Source organism: Cetorhinus maximus, chromosome 26, assembly GCF_964194155.1.
Source record: "Cetorhinus maximus chromosome 26, sCetMax3.hap1.1, whole genome shotgun sequence".
In the NCBI taxonomy this organism is placed as follows: Eukaryota; Metazoa; Chordata; class Chondrichthyes; order Lamniformes; family Cetorhinidae; genus Cetorhinus; species Cetorhinus maximus.
Genome location: NC_135904.1, coordinates 17,481,444 through 17,499,330, shown reverse-complemented (window position 1 = coordinate 17,499,330; position 17,887 = coordinate 17,481,444). Strand labels below are relative to the sequence as shown.

Genomic DNA, 17,887 nt, shown 5'->3' with positions numbered 1-17,887 from the left:
GGCTGGCTGGGATTCTGGAGTGTTGAAAAACCTGGCAGCTTCATCAAGGCAAGGACTTGGCGAATCAGGCATTTATACCTACCTCCTAGACCCAGGTGCCTGCCTGAGGACCCTTCATGATCAGACGCTTCACTACCGACCTTCCCTTGAGGCCTCCGATTGAGGAGTTCCCCTGGTTCCCAATGCTCTCTTTCCACCCCCGCCCCCCCCTGGTCATATGATACTTGCTAAAGCTCTGATATCTTACCCTGAAGTCATGGCTTTTGCGCCATTGTTAAGTTTTGCTTGAGAAAACACATCTCGCTTCCTAGTAAGTTCTGAAATTGTTTCTTCCTGCAGACCTCAAACTCAAGAATTGATTTTGCTGAATATACAAGTTCTTTCCCCATTCTTCTCTTCAAATATTTTTAACTTCAATTCTCTTCTATCTCTTTCACAACACTCATGCACTATCTTAGCTATTTCTATTTGGGATCACAGATTAGCATATTAAAGAAACTATTCCATGCATTCTAATTATCATTTATAATGAACTACAAATGTACCCATGTAACAATAGAATGTAGTTGGCATTGGTTATGCTTTGGACTTCATAGTAACCTTCTGGTCTGCAAAGAACTCCAGTACCACAATAACAAAAGTAGAACTTGTATTTATATAGCACCTTTCATGATCTTTCAATATCCCACTTCACAGCTAATGAAAGTACTTTCGAAATTTAGGGAAATGTGACAGCAATTTTGCACGCGGCAAAATCCCAAAAACAACAAAAAGGTAAATGACCAGATACTTTCTCTTAATAATGATGGTTATGGGGAAAATGTATGTGGAAACACAAGGAGTTTTTCCTCTGCTCTTCCTTGAAAAGTGCCATTGGATTCTTTATATCCACCAGAGAGAGAGAGCCCTTGACAGTGCTGCTCTCCCTCAATAGTGGCTTGACTGTATACTCAAATGTCTGGAGTGGGGCTTGAAACCATGATCTCCTGGCTCACATGTGGGAATAGTACCAGGGAGCTAAGGCCTATTTCTAATGCAGAAACCTGTGTTTTCGGAACTGCGACAGTTCTGTTACATTATTGAATTGCTCATGAGCTATAATTGGTTTGTTTGGAACAATATAAATCGCTTTGTATTGTGTATTTTTACTGTACATTTCTTGGTTTTAAAAAATCAGTAGTTCTAAATGGCCTTGCATATGTCAGAACTGTTTCTAATAGGTCATGTAAACAGACAGGTTGTATCTATTGTATCACCATGCAAACAATTGATTTCCACCTCTTTCAGTACTGCTTTTCCCTCTGGAGTTCATTGTAACCAGGCCTAGCACATTGACATAAAAGTATCCTCCCTCTATATCATTTCTTAGAGGCACATGATAAAAGTGAAATGGTCACATGGTGGCAATGAGCAGTTGTAATGAAAGTTGTAATCGAACCAAACCTCAAAAAGAAAACGTTTTTAAGGGATAGCATTGTAAATCATTCAATCTTTCATTTTGTGGTTCATGGCTTATATGCAATCAAAAGGTGTTGCAAGGTGCACCCATCATTTATTTTCTCCTTATAAAGGGAATATTAATACAAATCTTGTCTGGATGTACAATTGCATAAGTATTCAATAAATTTTGTGTAATGTAGACATAACGCAGCACTCCCTACAGCAAATTCAAGCAAGCTTGTCCTACTAGATCACAAGTGGAAGGTACCATGTACTTGCAGTTTAAAAAAAAAAATTCCTTTGTGAATCAATAAATGACCCAAGAGTAGAAATTGTGGAGGAGCAGAAGGATATCTAGATAAACAAATCACTAAAAGCCAGTGCACAAGTGCAAAAAAAATTCAAAAAGGCTAATGCAATGTTGGCTTTCATCTCAAGAGGGTTGGAATACAAAGGTGAAGAAGCTATGCTTGAGCAGAGCACTGATCAGAGCCCATCTGGAGTACAGTGTTCAGTTCTGGCACCGCATCTCAGGAAGGTAGGGGGGGGAACTGGGGAGATTGTGTGAAGGGTTAAATTATGAGGTCAGAGTGGATAAATTTATATTGTGTTCTCCTGAGTTTAGAAGATTGAGGGGTGATCAAGTTGAAGTACAGTACTAAAAATGCTAAAGGTATTTGACAAGAGTAAATACAGAGAAGCTATTCTGTGGGAATCCAGGACAGAGGAATGTATTCTCAATTCTGGGCCATTCAGAAGTGAATCCAGGAAGCACCTTTTTAATCCATAGGATAGTAGAAAACTGTTGTTCTCACCTTGAAAGGATAGAGATCACCCGTGATCTAATTAACTAACGGGACAAGCTTGAGGGGCTGAATGGTTTACACCCGTTCTTCTGTCTCAAACAAATTGGCAGCAATGCTCTATTTTCATTGTCAAAATAACAGTGTTGACAAATTTGCAGTATTGCTTTTTCACATCTGTGTAGGCAGAGAGAGTGTGACAAGTTGGTTACTAAACATGCGGCTTTTTACGCTAGAAGATTTTTACATGCGTAACTGCTACATATACACGGGCTCATTTATGATTGATCTATCATAAGAACAGAACTATAGCATTTGATCAGAAGCAATTATATTAGTCCCTCCTTTTGTACTAAAATTTCTATTTGACCGATCATTAGATTTCCAAACCCTATTTTAGCCTCTCTTCTGGTGAGTTCCAGGAATGGAAGGTTATGCTAACATAAAATTATTTTATTTGACTCGGCAAGACATGCATATCACTTAAGTATTCTGACTGAATTGTAACCTAGCACACTTCTTGCATTAAATTTGTACAGTTTGTTAAATCTAGATAGCTTGCATTTCCGTATCATTCTTTGCGTACAGAGACTCATGATTTTGCTTAACAGAGAATGACTGAACATGAATCAGAAGGAAGAGAGGGCTTGGGTGGAGATAAAAACATGGTCAAAGTGGACTGGAGGGGCAGCTACCAATGGTGGAGCAGCAAACAAGAAGTAGCATAATGTCTCGGCATGGCAGATGGTATGCACTGGTATATATGGCTGAAGGCAATCATGGAGGTAGGGAGGGGTGAAATTTGAAGTGACTTTTGTGGCTCGTGGGCTTAAAGTTATTAAAATTAAATTATAATTAAAATTAATTTGAAATTGGGTGGAAATGTGGTTTATTTGAAGATGCATTAGGGTACATATAAAACTTGTGTTCAATACAACTTTAGAACAGTACACTTAACGAAATTTAAGTTCTGCAGTATTCCTAAACAGCTAAGTATTAATTGAGAAAAGTTTAAAGGCGTTAATTAAAATCTAATGTTAGTTACATATGGCTTAAGAAAATAAATTTGTGTTGATCTGTATGGCAATTCCATCTTTTACTCGGGTGACAATATACAATGTAGAGGAGCAAGAAAATGTGGGAGTTGAAGTAAAGGCCCGGATTTTGCAGTCAGCCAGGAAGGGATGGCATTCGCTGTTGAACTCTAAGACAGCTGCCCACAAAGATCTAGTGAGCTCTGTGGCATTGATTTTTCCCTATTACGATCCTGTCTCACGATTCTAGCATCACCAATAAGGAATCCCTGGTGTTAAGGAACTGTAAAATCATCAAGCAAGCTGAGCAGACAATCAGATTGAAGAATTCTCACATACAACAAACCAGGAAGGACAAAAGCACTAATTATCATTTTAAATAATTTTACAGAGAGCAGAATAGAGATTGGGGCATCCACATGGGATTACAATAGAATTTGAAATATCAGCTTTTTGAAGTTAGATTTTTAAAATACTAAAAATTAAAGATTTTTATTATTGAATAAAGAGAATGACATTCCAGACTTCTAAAATATAGTTCCAGGGCTAGAGTTGTAATTATGATTTGGTACATCATTCAAAACGCAATTACATCTCATTCAACAAGGTGTAACATTTCAATGGTCTTTACAGTAATAGTTATTAATTTGACTTAAGTTGAATTTCATGTCAGATCACTGATTACTGTACTGTGCTGATTGCACCTGTGAAAACTTCAATGCATCCTGTGGGGGAGCAGGGTATCCCTGACAGCAATTTCCGTACTTCCACATGTATGGGTTACTGAGGTTGCTGTCAGTTTCGTGACGCTACCAGTTTTACCATCATTACAAGCACAAAATCTGGGTCACTGTCTTAAAAATAATGTCCAAATTGTAAAATGTTAACTCAATCTGTAATGAGATTGAAATAAAGTACATGTTTTTCACTTTTTCCATCCTGTTCAATTTCCTATAATTGTTTGAAAGTATAATATCCACACTGTTAAAGGGAGGTGTAATTTCAGAGCAGTAAATTTAGAGAATGAGCCATTTAATTATAAAACCTTCAGAATCTCTCAGTTTCACTTGAAGCCAATTTGGTTGTGCTGATTAAAAGCTAAGTTTAGGTACCCAATCAGCACAGTCACAATAATCGCAGTTTACCATCAGTTAATAAGGTATTTAACCCCTATAAATCACCAGGTGGTAATTCAAGCAGCAGACCTGCTTTTGAAAATTCTTGAACATACCATAAAAAGACCCATTTTATGAAGAGGTTGAACTCATTTTAGAGGCAGTGAGCTTCATTTTTGGCACAGGACTCTATGCTCGTTCCCCTGCCTCACACAAATATTGTGCAAGAAAAAGGGGCTTGGAGGAGATAGCTCAGCAGTTGAATACTGAAAGACATGGCAATTAATTTGACGCGGAATTGCATTCAGCTGTTCAGCACTAAGATCCACTGGAGAACTGCAACCAATTGAAGAGCTGCCACCTTAGAAAAGAAAATGCTTCTCAGCTATTAGTTTCACTAGTTTTCATGAGTTCACAGTAGTGGGTGATGGTTTCAATTTAAACTTTGGTAAAGATGTATTCTGTTTTTTCCCCTGTAAAGAACCTTAATCAAATCAAATATTAGCATCAACTAGCAGGACATTCTGATGCAAAATATGTAATTGATCTGTCAATATGTAGACATGGATATTATAATGAAATGAAACCAACGTATTTGGCCTTTTCACAGATGAACCTATGGACCATCTGGAATCTAATAACGAGCACCAAAGTCCACATAGATGAGCACCATTCATCCATGCACCATTAAAAGGAAAGAGATTGCTTTCATACAGCATGTTTAATGACCTCAGGACTTCATAAAGTGCTTGACAGTCAATAGAGTAGTCAGTGTTGCAATGTAAGAACACAAGAAGTAGGAGCAAGAGTAGGCCATATGGCCTGTCGAGCCTGCTCCGCCCCATTCAATACGATCATGGTTGATCTTGGGCTTCAACTCCACTTTCCTGCCTGTTCCCCATATCCCTTGACTTCCAGAGATAACAAAAATCTGCCTATCCCAGTTATAAACGTATTCAACAATGGAGCATCCACAACCCTCTGGGGCAGAGAATTCCAAAGATTTGCAATCTTTTGAGTGAAGTAATTTCTCCTCATCTCAGTCCTAAATGATCAGCCCCTTATCCTGAGACTGTGCCCCCATGTTTTAGATTCCCCGATCAATGGAAACAATCTTTTAGTGCCTCCCCTACCAAGCCTCTGGAAAATCTTGTTTGTTTCAATAAGATCATCTCTCATTCTTCTAAGCTCCAGAGAAAATAGACCCAATTTTCTCAGGGTCTCATCATAGGACAACCCCCTCTTCCCCAGGACCAATTTGGTGAACCTTCACCACACCACCTCCAATGCAAGTATATCTTTTCTTAAATGTGGAGACCAAAACTGCTCACAGTACTCCAGATGTGGTCTCACCAAAGCCCTGGACAACTCTAGCAAGACTTCTTTATTCCTGTACTCCAATCCCCATGCAATAAAGGTCAACATGCCATTTGTCTTCCTAATTGCTTGCTGTACCTGTATGTTAACTTCTTGCGTTCCTTGAATGAGCATACCCAAGCCTCTTTGAACATCACATTTACAAGTTTCTCATTTTTTAAAAAATATTCAGCTCTTCTATTCTTTCAGTCAAAGTGAATAACTTCACACTTCCCTACATTATAATCCACCTGCCACCTTGTTGCCCACTCACTTAACCAAAGGAAACATGACAGCCATTTTGTGCACAGCCATAAGATAAATTGCCGGTTTTTGGTGGTGTGGGTTGAGGATGAATATTGAATCGGGCACCAGGAAAATTTCACTGCTCTTCTTTGAATCATGCCTTGGGAACTTTTACATCCACCAAAGAGTGCAGTCAGAGCCTCGGTTTAACATCTCATCCAAAAGATAACACCTCTGAGAGGGTAGCACTGCCTCTGTATTATACTGGAATATCAACCTTGATTGTGTGTTCATATTTCTAGAGTGCTGCTTGAAGCTATGACCTTCTGCCTCTGAGGGGCGAGTGCTACCATTGAATAAAGGTTGACCCCATGGTGATTCACAACTACATAAGACATTCATCAGCAGGGACGATGTGGCATTTCCAGCAAACGTGAATTGGAGATGTTGCATAATTGTAGGATTTGGATAGCAAAAAGATCAAGTAGGGTTGAAGATCAATGGGCTGGGAAAGCAGATGCACTTTCTGAAGAGAGATAGTCTGAGGCTCCTAGGCAAAATGGTTTCCACTGCTTGTTTTCCCTGTATGGAATATACCATGACCTGATGTGCACTACTGGGAGTTGATTTAAATGTTTACCGTACAGTACTCTTACCCACAAGCACAAAATATTGAAATTATCATCAAAGGGAGCTGTGCATATATTTGTAAACACTAGTGTGAAGAGCTCTCTCCTAGACAAGAGAAATGCAGTTCCAGCTAAGCCGTAAGAAGAGAGACTTGCATTACATAGTACCTTTAACAACATCAGGATATCATTAAGTGCTTTACTTCAAAAGTATTTCATTAACTGTATTGCCAATGTTGTAATGTAGTATGGCAGCCAGTTTGGACAGGGCAGGATCCAATGAACAGCAATATAACAACCAAATATTTTTTGAGTGATATTGGTTAAAGGATAAATATCACACTCCCCAGCTCTTATTTGAAATAGCGCCACTGAGAGGGCAATCAGAGCCTTGGGTTAACATCTCATTCAAAAGATGGCACCTTCGACAGTGCAGCGTTCCCTTGGCACTGCATTGGATATCAATCTAGATATTGTGTTGTCATGGATGTATAATAATTTTCATAATATTTTTCTGGTTTATTGTAAGATAGGTTTATGGGGGTAAGTATAGTTAGGTCTGTAATTTAATTACAGTTGAGGTCGAGTAGACAGCAAGTTTTAACTCATCAAAAGAAGCTAGGTGTTTGGCATGCTATTAAGTAAACATAGATGCTGGCTTAGTATGTAAGGTGTGAAGGGAATTTGCATTTTTAGATAGATGAAGGGAGATTTGAATTTCAAAAAGATCTGTGTGTTTACAAATAGCCAGATAAGCAAGGCTAAGGAATGTTTATTTTTTCCCAAAGATTACTGACAATAAATAGTAGCAACATGAAAGTTTTTCTACTGTGAGGAAGATACAGATTCAGAAGTATGAAACCATAAAATTTACATATTTTAAAAAAGAGAAACATATATAAAGGAGAATGAGGCTGTGTGTCAGGAGAAGGCCCTATGAGATCTAACAGAAATCTGTGAAAGAAGCCTCCAGCGTTTGTGCATAAGTCTGCTGTCTACCGAAACTGAAGCTGGAGAAAAGTCATTTGGAATTCCACTGTCCAGGGTTTTGTGTTAATTTGCTGGATCTCTTTAAAATCTAAAATTTTGAATGGTTGCCTTAAAGGGGGTATAACTGAGATTCAGATAAATTAGGAATTTTAGGAGTTATTATAGGAGTAGCTTGTAGTCTTGTGTATGTGCTTGAAATCTTTTGTTAATAAATATTTTAATTTAGTTTTAAAAAAACCTCAATGTCTTGGTGGACTTATTGCTTCTGAATTCAGTGCACACATCTCGAAATAAATACAAATTGTAAAACCATTGTGATAGTGCAATCATGTTCCCCTCGTGGATTTGGTCCACTTGGCAGACATCATCTGTTGCGTCATAACTGTGTAAAATCACCTTTCTTGTTGGGCTTGAATCCACAACCTGGTACCTTGGGTGAGAGTCCTACCTAAGCCATGGCTGACACCACTCATAGTACCAAACACTAGTTCTGGTTTTAAAATCTTATCCATGATTGTAGCACAAAAATATAGAATGCTTAATGAGCTTCAAATTTAGAGTGCTCTTAAAAAAAAATTATCACCATATGTGTAAAATAACCTGAAAAATTTATAATTTTCATGTTTTCAATCACAGCAGTGAAACAAGCTGTCACTTATTTTTCAAAAATGAAATAATTATATTACGTCATTTAAAATTTAAGCTTATTATCAAATTTTTGCAAATGCCCAACATTCTAATACGTTTAATTTGGAATGACGATATCGGCATCAGAATTATTTCCATTCACAAACTTAAGAAGTAATTGTGTCCTCTCACAGACAAGTTAGGATGATCCTGAATAGTCAGTTTCAGCAGGAGGCTATTATGTTTGCAATCCTATAATGTCTGAAGAATGAGATGATGCCTTGTTAACTTCTTGCATTCAGAACGTTTTGAGCTTTTAAATTATTTTACAGCTTGTGTCTTGTGATAATTTTGATAAATTGCATGAATAACATTAACCATGAAACTGATTTGTGGCAAAGTCCTATTGACCCTCCATATCTCAAAACATTTTATGTTATAATAATGTAAGCTTACAGTGGAGAATCTCATAGTTAAATTTAAAATAAATTAGCTGTAGCAAAATTCAAAATTCAGTGTTTTTCTCTATATAGAATTTGTAGGTATAATTGTAGAAACTCACTGTCATATACTACCATATTGCCTGTGGCCTGGTGTCCTCCCAGCAGGATCTAGATGGATTTGGCTTCAATCTTCACTATTAATGCAGAGTTGGGAAAATTCTTGATTAGTCTTAGAAACCATGTTCGGAGTCTTATCTGCTCAATTCATCTGACCACAGTGATTTTCTTTTGTTGTTTGGGTTGGGAGAAAAGATAGCATTGTCAGACTGGGCTGAACCTTCCTGATCAAAGACATTATGGCAATTCTCACTGATTAACAGGCAGTTGTATTTAGTGGTAATTATTTATGAATATGCAGACATGGTCTGAAAGAGGGAGAAAGTAATGCTGTCAAAAATACATATGCTCCTGTTGTAGCTAAATGCAGCATATGTTTAAAATTAAACCAGTAGATATGTGCAAATGTTTAGGCCTCAGTAAATTGAAGCACAAGGAACAACTAAAAATGTATTCTCAAAAATGCAAGAATACTGAGCCCAATGAAATATAATGTAAATGGTATCAGTGCAAATTCTCTACAGTAGTTTTAATTGCAGAGGCATATATTACAGCCTGACAGTGCATGCACACGGTACACAATGGATGGCAAATGGGGTTGACCCCTGTTGTCTTGACACATTTTCTTGTAGCTAGCAAGATGGGGTAAGACAGGAGTATTGACTTTCATGAACTCTGTCACAATGCTGTTATGCATTCAGTTCATAGAGGAGATTGTCCTGAAGTTGAATGGACAGTGGACATTATTTCCGATACTAACACGGTAAGCCGTGAATGCACTCTTTTTTTAACTTTTTTGATTAATTTGTATTAATTTCTTGAAACAATGTAACCTTGCCTCCCATCCTTTGAACTGCATTCTCTATTTTCTTGTACTTGACTGACACTCTTAAGTTCTTTATGGAGGGCCCACCGCCTCATTCTCCTCCCAGAAAGGCTGTCCCTTGATTCATGATAGCTAAAGCTGGTGTTGCCATGCATCAAGATTAAATTTGCGGAGTAGAGGTGCAGTGTCTAGACCCAAACTGACTCGAAGGTGGAATGAGGCTGCTTCCACTGAGAGATATAACCCGACCAGATACTCAGAGCTCAGGTTGCATTTAATTTGGAAGTGCAGCATATGTGGAAAGTGAAGCTGCTTCACAATGACGTTACCATGATGGTGTAAAACAAATTTTTAATTTGAGAAGTCTTTTATATGTAGAAATAAACATACAGGAAATACTTTACACAGTCAATACATTTCCCCCTTTTCTTGTACTAATAAAGTCAAATTTGTTTATAATTTATGCAGCTATTGATACAGCTTGACTGGCTCGAGGATCTCATAGAAATGCAGAACATTGCTCAGTTAAAAAATATATCCACAGATGTAGCTGTTCGTATCACAATATTCTAGATCAGCTCTTAGGTGAGAGAATAGCCCCAGCTAAGTCTTTTACATAGTGCTGGGCTTGTACCACAGGGCAACAATTAGGGTCTTTGGTATTTTGCACCTAGAATTACATTTTCTATTTACAACATCAGTAATGTACAACCTGCAAAAATCTTATTAACCATACCACAGATGAGTGATATTGTAATAAATTTTCTTTTTAGAAACTTATACTGAAGTATTTTAAGAATTTCCCATGGTAACTGTATCTTATAGAATTTTATTATTGTATCTCTTGCACATAGAATTTGTCTTCAGGCACTAAGTAAAACTCCTGGTCATTTTCTGCTCTGTTGTTATAGGTTGTCGCCATATTCCATGGATATTGTAGTTCTGCAGAAACGGTAAAAATGTCAACTCCCATGATGCAGCTTTTTTCACAACCACTTGGATCCATTGCAAGAAATTTACTCCATATGCTACAGGCCAGTCAGGTGCCAGCAGCTTGCTTTGGAAATTTCTCAGGGGCCTTGGACACTGGGAATCTCCAGCTCTGTGGAGAAATTTCTGCACGGCACCTGGAAATTCCCACGGCTCGGGAGAAATTTCCAAATCAAGCCCCAGCCCATATGGAAGGAGGTGTTGCAAGACATATTTCTTACAAATTGTTCTTTATTAAGATTTGATAATTTTACTGTTTTTATTTTGTTGATATTTTGGCTATCATTACGATCAGGTGAGGAGGGCTGAATGGCTCCTCTCTTTTCCTTCTCCTTGTTCAGCCACAACAGGTTTTTATGTTTTGAAAAGGACGAACTTGCCAATTTAGCGAATGCTTAACTGTTTACGCATTGTTATCATATAAGAACCAATCTGGCAGGTTTTCTGGAATTTGTCAGTGAAAGAGTTTAGCTTTATTATACTTGAACCAATCAAATAATAAGATACGCTCCAATGCACACAAACTCTAAGGTCACACACGCATACAAATAGATTATAAAGTGGGGAAGGATAGGTTGGTCAAATTAGAATCTGTAAAAATAAAAGGAACATATGGTCTGAGGTATCATGTCTTGGCTGGCTTCAGGTTGATGGTCTTGCAACGTGCCTTTGGTGGTCCCAATGCATCCAATTTAAAGATATAGATGGCTGATTTGGCTGTTCTCCTGGAGAATGATAGTGCTGGATTGATTTCTTTTAAGAAGTTTGTCTGCAGCAGGGGTGTCCCTGGATGGTCACGATCAGCAAACAAGCTTCAAAGCTTGCAGGGTGGGTTGGAGAGGAGGAGAAAGGAGGGACCCACTCGGGTCTTCTGTCTCAGCACCTCAGCTGCTTGTTCCCTGCAGAGAAAGCAGAAGCTTAAAAACAAGGGTGGACCTCTCACATAACCGTCACCCAGTGATTCAAACGTGGTCATCACTAGTGTATTCCCCTTTGCAACTTTTAATCAGTTCATGTCTGGGAATTACTTTCTTACTGTGAGAGTCCTATTGTTCAAGTGATTGGGTTTGAGGCACCCCCATTATATCTCGATGAGTTCATATCTGAGGACCCCCTCTTGGCTAGGGTCATAATGTCCAAGCTATTAGGCTTACTGGATCAACTCCACCATTGGAATATCTCAGGCCATTCACCATTAGCAAGACATTAAGGCACCGGATATGTGGTTCACTCATGTTCCCCAAGTCATTGCCTTTGATGGATCTTTGCAATCATGCTGTCTCCATCCCAATAGATTGGATTGTGGAATTGACACGACTCATTGGGGATAGAGCACTGCAATATCAAGCCCCACTGCTTCCCGAGCCGCGACAAATGTGAAAAAGTTTGATCAACACACCTAATTGTTTGATTTAGGTTAACAGGATACACACAAAACCATGGATTTTAAGGTTGGGATAAAACAGTTCAATAGCACTAATTCCGGAGTACAGGATTCGATGGGTTGATTTTGATCGATGCCTTCCAAATTCCTTTCAGTTCTTTGATGACATGAGGTAGTCTTCCAGTACTGAGTATTTAGTTCACTGGTTGAACACTTGCCTTTCAATGTCTCTAACAGTGATTTTCCCCTTTGCCTCTTGACAGGGGTTTTCAGAAAGGGCAGGTTATAGAGATATGAGGAGAAAATGCCTGTTAGCTATTATTGTAGAATTACTGGAATTTTACACACAGGAGAGAGGGGTTTTAGGTCTTTTTCATTTCAGGCTAGGAGCTATTCTGCTGCACTGCTCTCTTACAAACCCTGGTCACCTGGTCAGGAACCAGTTAAAACATTTTTGCCAGGCAGTTCCCCATTAAGCCAGACGACTCCTCGGCACCATCCTGTCTTTCATGGTACACTCTGTTCCAGGGCAGCAACATTGTATATATCCCTCACCCTGTTGCAGTAGACAGGTCCTTCAAACTGTAGCCACTGTAACTTTAATCCACAGTACAACAGAATTAAAATGATATGTTCTTTACAACAGTCCAACAGAAAATCATTAAAGCATGTTTTCATGACACTATGTACATTGAATTGACTGATTGAACAAAAATAACTAATAAGACTCTGAAGAAACTGTTCGTTGTTTTGTGGTTAAGCAATGCCCAATTTTTAAATTCCCATCCTTGTTTCCAATCCGTCCATGCTCTCTCTCCTCCCTGTCTCCTCCAGCTGCACAGCCTTTCAAGATATCTGTGCTCCATAATTCTGGCCTCTTGAGCACCCCAGATTTTGATCACTGCACCTTTGGTGGCCATGCCTTCAGCTGCATGGGCCCCAAGCTCTGGAATTCCACCCACCCCCTGAAAAACCTCTCCGTGCCACTTTTCACCTCTGCAATTTAGCAGGCAGGTACAGCAAGTGTTTAGGAAAGCAAATGGAATGTTGGTGTTTATTGCAAGGTGAATGGAATATAAAAGTAAGGAAGTTTTACTGCAGCAGTTTAGGGCATTGGTGAGACCATATCTGGAATAACATGCAAAGTTTTTGTTTCCTTCTTTAAAAAAGGATTTAATTGCATTAGAAACAGTACAGAGAAAGTTCACTAGACTCATTCTTGGGATTAAGGACTTATCCTGTGAAGAAAGGTTGGACAGGTTGGGCCTACGCCATTGGAGTTTAGAAGAATGAGAGGCGATCTTATTGAAACATATAAGATCTTGAGGGGAGTTGCTAGGGTCGACACCGGGAGGATGTTTCTACTCATGGGGGAGACTGGAACTAGAGGACACAGTTTAAGAATAAGAGGTCTCTCTTGTCAGACTCAGATGAGACATTTTGTTAGTGTGTGAAATTCTCTTCCCCAGAGAGCAGTGGAGGCTGGGCCATTGAATTTATTGAAGGCAGAGTTAGATTTTTGATAGACAAGAGAGGTGGAGGTTATTGGGACAGCCAGGAAAGTGTAGCTGAAACCTCGGCCATGATCTTAATAAATGGCAGAGAAAGCTTGAAGGTTCCTATATCTCCTTCACAATTTGACATGCTTGTCATTAGTTAAGATAGTCACGATTTTCTGTCTTATGTGCTCATGGGGTCTCTGAGACCAAACTTTCTGGCAGTGTTCTTTTGAAAGTTTTGTTACTACAGAAAATGCTAGATGCAGGACATTTAATTATATAAGTAGCGAGATAGAAAAATTATCTTTAATTTATAAAGACATTGTCAGAAGAAATGAGGGAAATGTGTCCTTGACGCCAATTTGTGTTGATATAGTGCTTTCATGTAGAAAGATCATCAAAGATACTTTGTAGTTGGGACTTTGATCCAAGAAGGAGGGAGATTAGAGGAGGTGGCCAGAAATGCAGTTGAAAAGCTACCTTAATTGGTGTTAGTGAAAGACTTCGGTGAGATGACTAAAAGCATTCTTGCAGAGACCGGTTTTAAAAGCAGAGGGAAAAATGGCAGGCTGGAGAAGTTCAGGGAGACGTTTCCCATGAATTGAACAGCCGGCTAAATCCTGACATTGGTGGTTCAGCTGAGCAAGGGAAAGGTGCAGCGGATGTGAGAATTGGAGGACCAAAGGACACAGGCTTAGACAGGGCTGGATGCAGTTCCGGAACTATTTGGGGGAAGGCAACGATGTGACTTTTAAGCAAGGATTAGGATTTTGACTTTATTGTATTATGGAGGCTGGCATGGAGTTATTTCAGAAGTAGGATCTGGGTGAATGAAACTGTGGGCAAATGTTTTGGAGCCAGCTGGAATACATCGAATGTGGAAGTTTGACAATGCGGCTAAGATGGACGAAAATGGCCTTCCTGATGAATGGGCTTAAGACTCATCTTAGGACAGTGAATTTATTGTTCAGGTCTTGAGCAAGCAGCCAGAGATGGGATTGAGGTAGGGGCCCTGACAGAAAGATTTTGACGGGAGCTGAGTTGGATAGCTTTGTCTGCTCCATTAAGACTCAATGTTAGATGAGCAACCTTTCAATTTTGAAGTAGTAAGAGGATCGTGAGTGGACACAAATCCAGTGTAAAGTTAAATGGTACACTGCTAGATTGTCAAGGTTATTGACTTCATGATGAACCAAAGACCACTGTAATACAGTTAACAAATTAAAGAATTATCAAACCCCTCAGTTTGGATTTAAAGTTTTAAATTATTAGAGGGCACCAAGATGCCAGCCTCCAAATTCACCCAGATATTACCAGATTTGTGTGGAAATAACTTTGAATCTACTCAGTTGAAGATAGATATCAGTATTTACTTTATATTGAAGCAAAACGTCTGCTTACCCTTCTAACTGGGCAGCCAGATGTAGTAGAAAAGAAAATCAAAAGCATATGGTTGGCTGAACAAGGAGATAAATATAAGTTAGCCCATGTATCAAAGCCCTGCTGATTTAGGGCACATTGTGTATATTGCAGCAAAATGCATTGAATCAATGGCAACCTGCTCGTATCTGAAGTGCAAGGATTATTCGCCGCAGTAACTGCTGGAAAAGAGTGAATGTCACATTGTTTTGAGTTTAAATTGAGGTCACTGGGGCAATCATTTGAGAAGCTTCGTGTACATGATTTCTGTCAACAATATCTAACTTGAAAAGCCTACTTCATTGTTACTGCTCAGAGTATGTCACAGCAGTTTAGTATGGTGTTTAAAGTATAGAGCTTAAATCATGATTTATTGTAGTCACAAGTAAGTTTTCTATCCTATGCATTTATTTTTGAAAATCTAACTAAGACTTTTTTGTGAGAGCTGATATTCCTTTGGTTGTAAAAATCGAATGTGATGGAAATGCACAGCAAGTCATTCAACAACTGAAGAAGAAAGGTTGATATTTAGTTTGATGCTTCAGCCTCAAAGTGTATTGTGGTTGTCTAGCAGTAACATAGGTTATTTAATATTTGTTTATTTTAAAAGCTCTAGCAGCCACCAACCAGATGCTTCCTTCGTCTGGAGGAGAATGGTTGAACTGGAGATTGCTCTGTAGCTAATACTGATAAAACTTTTGTGATTGGCTAACAACAGATGTGATTTGCATACCAGAACTGGTACTGCAAGCTTTTCCTGCCCCACTCATCGGGGGACTGGAGTGCTCCATTGCTGTGAAGTGTTTCACAGAGTGACCTGTCTAACTGCAAATTAAACTTGCCTGCTAAGTAAAGTTGAGTTTGATTGATAACCAAGACTAAGGTCTGAACTCTTGGTACCAGAATGGGACTTCAAAACTTACAAAGCCAGAAAGGTACGTGGTAATCTGCTTTTTAAATATTTGCTAGAGTGGGTGTTGTAGTAGAGTTATTGCAAAGTATTGCATCAAATAAGCTGACATTTTCCAATCAGGCACAGAGAAATTGACAAAAATTACTTTAACTTGGTAATCTCGTAAATTCCCTTTAGCATTGATAGTGTTTTATTGACTTAACCATTTACAGATGCTGGAGCCTTTAATGATGTTTACTACATTTTCTAAGTTGCTTTACCTGAAGGGAAAATAATGGGTATGGATGAAGCTCCAGAATTTCAGCCGCCTGGTAACTTAGTATGGAGAAAATTTAATGTTCTTAGAGTTATTTTGAAAGTATGCAAGTTTCAAAGTCTTTGGTTTTAGAAATGATAGAATTCTAATACTGTATCTGATGACTTCCAAATATACATTTTTATATTTTTAAGAATAAAAGGGGAGAGTTAAATATTTGGAATAGACCAGTATATTCTAGCATCACCTTTAAAAAGAAATGAATATGGTTATAAACAGTGTCCTTAAGTATTGAACAATTTGCAATTCCAGTTATGGTCACTTTATAATTTATTTATATCAGTTTTAACATTTTGTACAGTATGTACAGGGCTTGCCAATATTGATGAGTGCCTTTACAAAAATAAGCTTCATAGGTACCCAACTATTGTCAAGTTACATGATACTGTGGAATAAATTTAGGAGCTAGCAGATATTTAGCTGTGTGGGGCAAATGTTTTTGTTTATATTTCTGCCAAGGTTATTATCAAAGTATGTACAGAGTAATGATCTGTGGGTATAGATCTTGCTTGTGAATGTTATAAATATTGTGTCTGCCTAGTTTTCTTCAGATTTTCTAGATGCTAAATTTATATATTTTTACAGCTGTAATGCAGTAAGTCTTAAAGTTGCTATTTGAGTTCAGTGCTTCCTTACTAAGCCTATGATTTGTGTAAATAAGGGCTGCCTCCTGTACATTTAACTTGTTGACATTGAAAATTACTGTACAATATGTAAAATTGTAGGACTGCTGCCTTTAAATGCACACTTCAAACCCACACTACACAATAATTAGATTATTTTTATATCCTGGTGCTCTGATGATGAGGTTTAGGCTCAAAAATAAACCACTACAGTCCTGGCTATCATAAGAATAGTTACTTGATACCTTGCCCTTCCTCCCCTCCATAACCTCCTCCAGCTATACAAACTCCACCTTGACCTATCTGGCCTGAGTCCAGGCTCTTATCTTGCTGGCAGCTGCTGTCCTTGTTGATGCCATGCCTTCAGCTTCTTAGGACTGCCCGCCTCCACAGAATTTCATCCCTAAACTCCTTCCTTTTTACCCCTTCAAGATCTTTTTTGTCCAAATTTTCATTTAAGCCAGTGCTCTTAATCTCTCCTCTCCCTTTTGGTTCAATATTCATTTTCCTCACTCCTCAGTGAAGCGCCATGTGACATCCCATACATTATTGGGGCTTGATAAATGCAATCTGTTGGTGATGTATGGAATTCATGAAGCATTTGTGATATCAGTATGAACACTAACTGTCCAATAGCAAACTCCATTTCTTCCATTTGAATGAAGTGCTTGGATACACAATAAGTTTTGGAGTGGAATAGGAAAACAGTTGTACTTGTACCTGCAATAGGTTTCACCCAAAACAATAGTAGTATCTGGGGCTCTAACTAACATGAGCATTTAGGAGAACTATGTAAATGAGATAAGTGAGATACTGTGAGAAGAGTCTTTTTGAATCATGGCATGTATTTAGATAATGCTCAGTTAATGTTAAAATTATGTTTAAAACAGTAGTGACACACAGCCTCAAACAGAACACACCCTAAGTGTTCCCAGCTGTCTACATTTACAATTACATCAACATGCATCAGCTAGCTATTTGTATGTTTTGTTCAGTGAGAAGCCCAGATAACAGCACCAGTCTTGTTTTTTACTGCCTGAACACAGCTTTATCCTCTCCTACTGCCAAGAGTGATATTGAAGTAACCCTGTTTTCAGATTTGTACAGCATTTTTGGT

The 17,887-nt window shown here is 38.5% G+C and overlaps 1 protein-coding gene across 10 annotated transcripts in view; it reads left to right on the top strand.

Moving 5' to 3' along the window:
• The window catches only part of atosa (atos homolog A), a 90,182-nt gene that overhangs the window by 34,378 nt on the left and 37,917 nt on the right, over window positions 1-17,887 (top strand). For 3 of the 10 annotated variants that reach the window (XM_078530253.1, XM_078530258.1, XM_078530257.1), the window contains exon 1: window positions 16,055-16,142. The exons of 2 other annotated variants lie outside the window; for them this stretch is intronic. In XM_078530253.1, the coding sequence (XP_078386379.1) occupies window positions 16,106-16,142 (37 nt within the window). In that variant the 5' untranslated portion in view covers window positions 16,055-16,105. Of the gene's footprint in view, window positions 1-15,636; window positions 15,854-16,043; window positions 16,143-17,887 lie in introns of those variants that run through there. 5 more of the 10 variants (XR_013573478.1, XM_078530252.1, XM_078530254.1 and 2 more) reach the window with 4 other exon arrangements.